The sequence below is a fragment of the Stenella coeruleoalba genome, assembly GCF_951394435.1.
Source record: "Stenella coeruleoalba genome assembly, chromosome: 21".
Taxonomy (NCBI): Eukaryota; Metazoa; Chordata; class Mammalia; order Artiodactyla; family Delphinidae; genus Stenella; species Stenella coeruleoalba.
Genome location: NC_137167.1, coordinates 14,808,301 through 14,817,126, shown reverse-complemented (window position 1 = coordinate 14,817,126; position 8,826 = coordinate 14,808,301). Strand labels below are relative to the sequence as shown.

The window sequence follows — 8,826 nt, the reverse complement described above, 5'->3', positions numbered from 1 at the left end:
GAGGTGGCGGGGTAATTGGAGAAATGGTAACCCTCGTGTACTGTTGGTGGGAATGGAAAATGATGCAGCTGCTATGGAGAACGGTAGCGCATTTCTTCAAAAAATTGAAAACAGAGTTACCATATGATCCAGCAGTTCCACTTCTGGAGAACTGAAAGCAGGGACTCCAGGAGATAGTACTATACCCTTGTTCGTAGCAGGATTATTTGCAGGAGCCAAATGGTGGAAGCAACCAAAGTGTGCATCAAAGGATGAATGGATAAATAAAATGTGGTAGATACATGTGACGGAATATTATTCATCCTTAAAAAGGAAGGAAATTCTGACACACTATGAACATGGATGAACCTTGAAGACATTATGCTAAGTGAAATAAACCAGTCATAAATGCTGCATGATTCCACTTGAATGAAACATCTAGAGGCCTCAAATTCATAAAGACAGAAAGTAAAATGGTGGTTGCCAGGGGCTGGCGGGTAGGAGGGGTGTTGGTGGAATGGGGAGTTATCGATAAATGAGTAGAGTTTCAGTTTGGGAAAATGAAAAAGTCTGGAGACGGATGATGGTGATGGTAGCACCACACTGTGAATATACTTAATTTCAATGAACTGTAACTTGATGGTCAAGATGGTAAATTCTATGTTTATGTATATTTTACCACCATTTTTTTTAATTTAAAAATCTTCAAAAAACAAAAGACCCATCCTTGATATTGTCTACTCTAGAATGTTCAAAATTACTTCAAACCAATGCTTAATTAACTTTGATTTTTAGAAATAATAATTTTTAGGAAACTGTAAAATCATGATTCTCACACAAATGTAAAATGAACGCGTGTCAAAGATTTTATTTAATTTATTAAGGGAACCAGTATGTTACAACCGATTTAAAGAACAATGCAAAGGACACACATATATAGGCAAACAGGCCTGCTAAAGTGAATTTACAAACCAGTGCCAAAGCAGTCTGTATCCATCGGGCAATAGTCATTAACATTCTACTGACAAACTCATTTGCGTTACTATGGACAAAAATCACTTGTGACACTACAGGTGTTCTGTAATTTACAGAGTTGTAAACAGCTCAAAGACAATGAAAGTCTCAGGACCCTAGAGGTGGACAAACCTGAAAAGTGTGCTAGACAGGGCACACACACCCCCCTTTATTTTTTCGTCAGTTTCAAAATCTTTCAAGAGGCCAAACAAAGAAAATAAAAGCCTCGGTAATTCCTCATCCCAGAAACACAGTCGCTTTGATTCTTTTCCATCAAGGTTAATCCGGAGTATGGCGTCTTTATTAAGCAAATTAAACAAAATACACAAGTGCAACACTCTGGGACACGCTTCTCGACCGGGGGGACCCTCGGTGCACACCTGCCCAGCGCATCTCGGGCGGTTCCGCCCACTCAGCCGTGGGTTTCTGCAAGCTAACAGCGCAAAATTTCGAGGGGCCATCGGATCCCCGCTGGGGGTGGAGGGAGGACGGGCTACAGGTGCAGGGTCGACGGGCAGGGACCGGAGAAAAACTTTAGTTACCGAGATCTGCTGAGAAGCAGGGACCTGCGCAGTGCCCGGGCCAGGTGCGGCCGTTCGGGCGGCGCCTCTTTCCTTCCCCGCCCCAGGCCGACCTGGCCCCCGCCGAGCCGCGCAGAGGTGCAGGGGCGGGGCGACCTTTGCTCGGTCCGAGTCCCGCAGGGCCGCGCAGCTTCCTGCTCGCCACTCCAGCCCCTCCCACCCGGACGGGTTTGGCCGCGGCTGCCGCCACCTCTGCGCGCCGGCATCTCGGGCCCAGGTTTCGGTCAGACTTGCCCGCGAGCTGGTTTCGATTAGGCGGCTGGGCGGGAGGTAGGGCGGAGCGGCCGGGACGCGGGGAGCAAACTAGGGACGGGTAGCGGAGCGCAGACGGCCCCGCGCCGGAGACAAAGAGCGGCCGGAGGAGAGCCGGGCGCAGGACTCCGGGCGTGGCGGCGACGAGCGTGTGGACTTCAGGGAGCCGGAGCCTGGAGCGCTCTCCGGGGGCGCAAGGGCTCGAGAAAGCAAGCCGGCGGCGGAGGCGGAGCAGTAGGCAGGTGCGCCGTCCAGGATGAGGACGCCGGTGGTGATGATTCTGGGCATGGTGCTCGCACCCTGCGGGCTGCTGCTCACCCTGACCGGCACGCTGACGCCCGGCTGGAGACTGGTGAAGGGCTTCCTTGACCAGCCGGTGGACTTGGTGCTGTACCAGGGCCTGTGGGACATATGCCGCGAGCAGAGCAGCAGCGAGCGCCAGTGCGGTCAGCCAGACGACTTGAGCTACTTCGCCGCCGAGCCCGTGCGGGTGGCGCGGGGACTCATGATCACGTCGCTGGCCGCCACGGCCCTGGGGCTACTGCTGGCGACGGTCGGCGTGCGCTGCTGGCAGGACGAGCCCCACTTCGCGCTGGCCGGCCTCTCCGGCGTCGTGCTTTTCGCCGCGGGCCTCTTGAGCCTCATCCCAGTCTCCTGGTACAACCACTTCTTGGAGGATCGCGCCGTCCTGCCCGCCCAGTCCAGCCCGGTCACCGTGCAGGTCGGCTACAGCCTGGTGCTGGGCTACCTGGGCAGCTGCCTGCTGCTGCTGGGCGGCTTCTCGCTGGCGCTCAGCTTCGCGCCTTGGTGCGCCGAGCGCTGTCGCAGCTGCCGGAAGGTGCCTCCAGGCAGGGCGCGCCGCAGCAGCATCAGCACCGTGTACGTCGACTGGCCGGAGCCCGCGCTCACGCCGGCCATCAAGTACTACAGCGACGGCCAGCACCGGCCGCGGCCCGTCCAGCTCGGCGCCGCCAGCCAGCGCAAGGCCGGCTTCCCGATGCCCCGGCCGCCGCCCAAGGCCTACAGCAACCCGGTGGAAGTGCTCGATGGGGAGAAGGCTCCCGAATCCCACCACGGCGGGTCCTCCCGCAGCACCCGGTCATGCGGCAGCGCACTGCCCTGCGACTCCGACCTGTAGGCGGCGCCCCCAGCCTGCTCTGGCCGGGCCCTGTCTGGATGAAGGACTCGCCCCACCACGGTCCAACCTTGAACTTGGCTGTTACCTTTCAGCTGGAAACACCTGGCTCGGAGTCGGACCCCCGGACACATTCCTGTAACTGGTTTGGAGGGCGATCTTCCTTTCCTAGCCAAACTCGACTCCTTGGACGATTAGTTCAGGTTGGGTTTGGTTTTCTTTTTACAGAGTTTAGTGTTTCTCCCCCGAGGGATCAGGGCCCTCTTCTGGACGACAGCCTTTTCATACTTTTAGCTGGAGACATAGGAAGGGTGACTTTGCATCCTGCTGATAATAACAATGTCAGAATCAGCAAATGGAGGCTCAAAACCGATTTAACATCTCCAAACAACATTCTGAAATGCTGATGAACCTTGCATCAATATAATTATTATTAATTTATTTTCTGCTGCATAATTCATTTTCACACAAACTGTCAAGAGACTGGTACCTTTCTGGTTATATTTGAATGGGGCTGTTAAAATAAACATAGAGCCATGCAAATACCAGCAGCTTTAGTGGCTTTTATGGAATGAAATAACCTGATTAACTCATATTTACATTTCTTCATATATAAATAGGATCTATCATTTTTATCACTTATTTTTGGTGTGAAAGGTGAGGTCACTGCAGAGTTTCTCTTCTAGAAGCCAGAAGGAGAATGAAGGGACTGATGCTGTATTGTTCTATTTCTTGGCTACCTCACCCTGGACATTAAAGACTATATATTAAATATTTAGAACAAAATGGAACCTGTTAATCACATTAGGCTACCGTACATGTATATATATCTCTTATTTATAAATAAAATTTGAAAGCAAGAGTTTTACTCAACTCACACAAGTTTTCTTTTGTCTTCAGTATAATCTTTAGGAGTTTAAGCATTCATTACTAACAATTTTCTGGCTGCCTATGCACTGTTCTGAAATCTAGCACTCAGATCTTTGCACCTCTTAGCATAAGATTACTAAAAGTAGCCAATGGGCCCCACTTCAATCCCTGATTGTTTTATTTTCAGGTTCATGCTGTTTTCTGTGCAAAGCCAAGTCTATTGTTGAAAAAACTAGAAGCACCAGTTTCCACATGAGGTGAGACTAGAAATCTTTTCCTCTTGTAACGGTGCTGCCTAAAATCACAGGTAGGCAGCTGTGTGTTCCATGCTCAGGACTAAATCTCTAGCAGGACCGGCTCCAATTCCAATTAGTTGGTTTTAAGGGCGTCTTGAACTGAACTGAATCTCATCTTTAAAACCTGCTGTCGAGGGATTTCCCTGGTGGCGCAGTGGTTAAGAATCTGCCTGCCAATGCAGGGCACATGGGTTCAAGCCCTGGTCCAGGAAGATCCGACATGCTGCGGAGCAACTAAACCCATGCGCTACAACTACTGAGCCTGCGCTCTAGAGCCCACGAGTGACAACTACTAAGCCCACGAGCCACAACTACTGAAGCCCGTGCGCCTAGAGCCCGTGCTCTGCAACAAGAGAAGCCACAGCAATGAAAAGCCCGTGCACCACAACGAAGAGTAGCCCCTGCTCGTGGCAACTAGAGAAAGCCCACGGACAGCAATGAAGACCCAATGCAGCCAAAAAATAAATTAAATTAAATTAAAAAATTAAAAAACAAAAAAACCCCACACCTGCTGTGGGTAGCCAATTCAGAGGTAGGAACATTCAGTGCAGTAATTACTGACAACACAGCTATAGTAGAACTAACTAAACAGCACACACTGCTTGTTAGCAGTGGAAGGGATATTATAGATTCACTTCCCTTGCCATTTTGTACTGGAATCACCTATTTCTTTTTGCATCCAAACTTCACTGTGCTGGCATATCACTCAGGGATCTTTTTCAAATGCAAATTCTGATTCAGTAGGTCTGGAGTGAGACCTGAAACTGATTTCCTGACTAGCTCCCAGGAGGTGCCAATGCTGCTGCTTCACAGACATCTGCTGGGGCTGCATGGCTTTCACTGTGACTGTGCCCCACTCAAATTTCAATCCCAACTGGCAGCACGTAATCAGACCTTTGAGAGCTATTGCCTAGATGAGTTAGGGGACTTGATTTAGGGAACAGAGCCAGAATGGAGAAAAGGCAACCCTGCTTTTTTCAGCTGACACCTCAAAAGGCAGGAATTGGGCACCTGAGAAGTCAGGACCTGGCAGGCAACATAAAGATTTTGGGTTTCTGGCAAGTACCGAATCTACTGAATTTTGCCTGCATCACATTTCCATTGTTTCTAGGGAATCTGTGGTAAAAACAATCAATACTGGTGCTTTGTATGTTTTTACTTCTCCCTGCCCAGTTACTGTCCACTGGCTTATATCCAAAACACTTCCTCTTTGGTGATTAAGATTTGCTCTGAGTTAGAAATGCATTTTTGCCTCATCCACAGAAATAAAACCAAAAATCCCTTTAAGAAAACTTAACTTCTTTTTGCTATAAAAATATTCAAGATGGCATGAGACTCCTACATCAGGCAGGATCTGGGTTTGACCTGAGTCTTTCTGTGCTACAGCAGGAAAAAATGACAATGGGCTTGAGATTCAAGATGCTGGAGGAGGCTGGAGCCTCAGGAGTTGCTGTCGTTGCTGAGCACTTATCCTAAATCTAATACCCAACTAGCCAAGCAGCTACACCCCAGTGAGACTCTAACATGAAATAGTACTGCCTCCCGGCCTCAAGCCCTTCACACCTCTGACGCGCATCACGACTCACTTTTTTTCTTATTAGACTCTTTTTTTAATTGAAGTCTAGTTGATTTACAATGTTGTGAGGACTTACTCTTAATCATCCTACTGACACACAGAGTATGTGTCCCCATTAATGGGTGAAGTCTTTTCAAGATTACTCAAGCTCTGCCTGGAGCAGTGAGGAATCTGTGAAAGTAGAGCAGACCCTGCACTAACACAGCTTCTGCTCTGCCCATCTGCCAGTCGGGCTCTGATCTAGACACCCACCCCCACTGAGGAGAAGTCAGGTTTTTGGCACACAGGCTGTTGATCCCTTGTGGAGGTGCTGTCAGAGACGCTTCAGCAGGCACCCTCCTCTTCATGGCCTAGATCATTTGTAAGTTTGGGGGCACCTGTCATCCTGTCAGGACATCTTTGGATGCCTTGGAAAGCAAATTTATTCCACGCCCAAGTTTGTAGAACTTGCATACTCTAGAGTGAGAAAGATAAACAAGGAAAATGAAGAATAATAAACCAGGGTCAAGGACTGGAGAAAAAAGGCAGTATTTTAAGAAAGGTGGTCGGGAAGGAGAGGGGGCTTGTGCAGAGAACTGAAAGAAAAGATTGGACATCAGAGAGAACAGCAAACTCCAATTTCCCAGTAAAGAAATATTAGTGAAAACAGGTTTCCATAGTGGTCTTGGTACTGGCTTGCTTTGCTTCTCCTTCACTCTAGACAGGGATGGTAAGGACAGGAAGAAGCTGGGGGTACAACTGAGTGAATCTGAGGGCCTCTTCTGGTCTAATAGCTTTTTTTGGAGGGAATACAGTCTGGATTCAGTCTGTTGTATAGAATATTTTCAGAGTCAAATATAAACAATTTGATATAAGAATAGCAGGTGAAGAACATTCTATTCTGCCAATGTATAGACAGCCTCACAGCACGGTAGGCAGGGAAAGATCTTTCAACTTCAGAGCCTCATCACATCCGCAAAGTGATGGGAAAGTTTAATAACCAGAATCTCTCTCCCCACACTCACCTCACATCTTCACCCTGACCTTCCTAAAATGAAGGACTAATTCATCTTCAGAACTCTCAGGATCTTCCTTACCTATCATTCACTCTTAGCTTAAATTCCATTCATGATCTGGCCAAGGCTCAGGTTTTTCACCCTCATCACTTTCTCCTACACACATACCCTAAACTACTTTCCCCCATCAGCTTAGAGGTGTCATCTTTGAACATGTCATTTAAATGTTCAAATGTGTACTTTTCTTGGTGTACTTTCTCATTTTACCTCAGAATTTAAGGTAGGGGCATGGACGGCTTCTGTTTATTTTTGTAATCCTAGAATGGTTATAACACTTCTTCAGAGCCTGTTAGAAATTTAATAAATTAAAGTTGCCTCTAAAAGCCGTTTCTGTACCCAAGTACTTCCTCACATTATGCATAGCTTATCAGGTACTTGGAAAGTAATTTGTGGCCTGAGGCCATTGGCTCGAAACCCAGGGGCAAGGGCTCACCAGCACTGGTGGGGAGGAGGCCACGGGAGCAGCTTTGTCAATTGGGTTACGATTGGCTTACAAAGACGAGTAGAGCACAACCCATGCCTCCTCTATTCCCAAGACATGACAGATGAGATCTTTCTCCCTTTGGGAAGGGAGGAAAGTAAGGAATTCAGTCAATATTTCTTCTTTTTTTTTTAAAATTTGGCCACACCACGAGGCTTGAGGGATCTTAGTTCCCCGACCAGGGATTGAACTCGCGCCCTTGGCAGTGAAAGCGTGGAATCCTAACCACTGGACTGCCAGGGAATTCCCTTAATATTTCAAGTGAAAACTTACGTGAAATTCTCACCCCATCTTCCCAACAAATTCTGCCCACATTCTGTTCTTTTTTCACTAAAAACAATAAAATGACCTCCTCCAGAAAATCTTTATGAAGCAGGACTGAACACAGGAAAACAAGGTTTAATTTGCACAAATAAAGGAAAATGTAGACAAGGCTGGAGGTATGGGGCAGACAGTACTGACCAGAGGGCTTGATTCTCCAGTGGGGCAAGGGGAGAGAGGGGCTTAAGTACAGTTCTACCGCATTCTTGTCCAGTGGCCAAGCACCTTGGCCATCCATGTGACAGATGGCCTGCCAACCCTCCCCCACCACATGGTTGCCTCCAAAAGAACTGCCACTCACCAAAGGGCTGAAGAAACTGCAAAAGTCACTGCAATTTTTCTAGAACGTGGGTAACAATATATTCCCTAATTATCGCCTAAGCCCTGCTCTTGCTGGATTTCAGTTTCTTCAGCTGTGTAACTGGGAAGACTGGATTCAGTGTTATCAGAGGGCCTTCCTGAATTTAATATTCTGAGAGTGAGGGTTAAGAACTAGAGGAGGCTGAGAGAAGAGATGTGAAATTTGAACAGTGAACGTTGGGGAAGCTGATTGACCCATAAAATTAGTAACTGACCTGAGAGCAACAAATTCCATATTCTAGTTCTCATTTTTCCTGAATTTCCTAAGCCACCCAGCAGTTAAAACAGTTGGAACTTAGCACAGCCCACCCATCATCCATGACCCCTCCCCTAATTTGTTTCCTAAAGAGAATAAGCACAGTCCATTTTCCGTATCTGCGGGCTCTGCATCCGTGGATTCAGCCAAATGCAAATGGAATATTTTCAATGCACAACCCATGGATACGGAGGGCTGGCTGTAAGGACCTTGAGCATCCGTGGATTTTGGTATCCACGAGGGTCCTGGAACCAATCCCTCGCGGATACCAAGGGACAACAGTATAAAATGCCTAATTTAACTCAACTGCTAGCAATAGACACAAAAGGTCAAGTTTTGTGTAGGGATCTTTGAGCCTAAACCATAAAACAATTAACTTTTCCAAAGCTCTTTTTCTTCTAGAAGAAAACTCAAACGTATTTACCAGGTTACAGAAGTTCAGTTTCTATAACGAAGTTCAAATTTTCTATCTTCTACAGACTTACTGCTATGATTATTAGCTGTAGAGAAATTAAGAAATTAATGTAGAGATTATCACACTAGCAAGCTTTATGCTTCATAACATGCCCGTTGCTCCAAATAGATAAGGTCATGAAATTGACATATTACAATCAATTTAGGGGATGGGATTGTTAGGAATTAAGTATAAA

General features: G+C 47.4%; 1 protein-coding gene across 1 annotated transcript; it reads left to right on the top strand.

Annotated features, from left to right (window-relative positions):
• The first annotated feature begins 1,643 nt into the window (after positions 1 to 1,643).
• On the top strand, positions 1,644 to 3,576 carry CLDN23 (claudin 23). The gene has a single exon (XM_079909383.1). It carries the CDS (start codon positions 2,083 to 2,085, stop codon positions 2,962 to 2,964), a length of 882 nt encoding a protein of 293 aa, XP_079765509.1. The 5' UTR covers positions 1,644 to 2,082; the 3' UTR covers positions 2,965 to 3,576.
• The last annotated feature ends 5,250 nt before the right edge of the window (positions 3,577 to 8,826 follow it).

Coding starts and splice junctions, on each gene's coding strand:
- CLDN23 (XM_079909383.1), top strand. CDS start 2,083: ATGAGGACGCCGGTGGTGATGATTCTGGGCATGGTGCTCGCACCCTGC.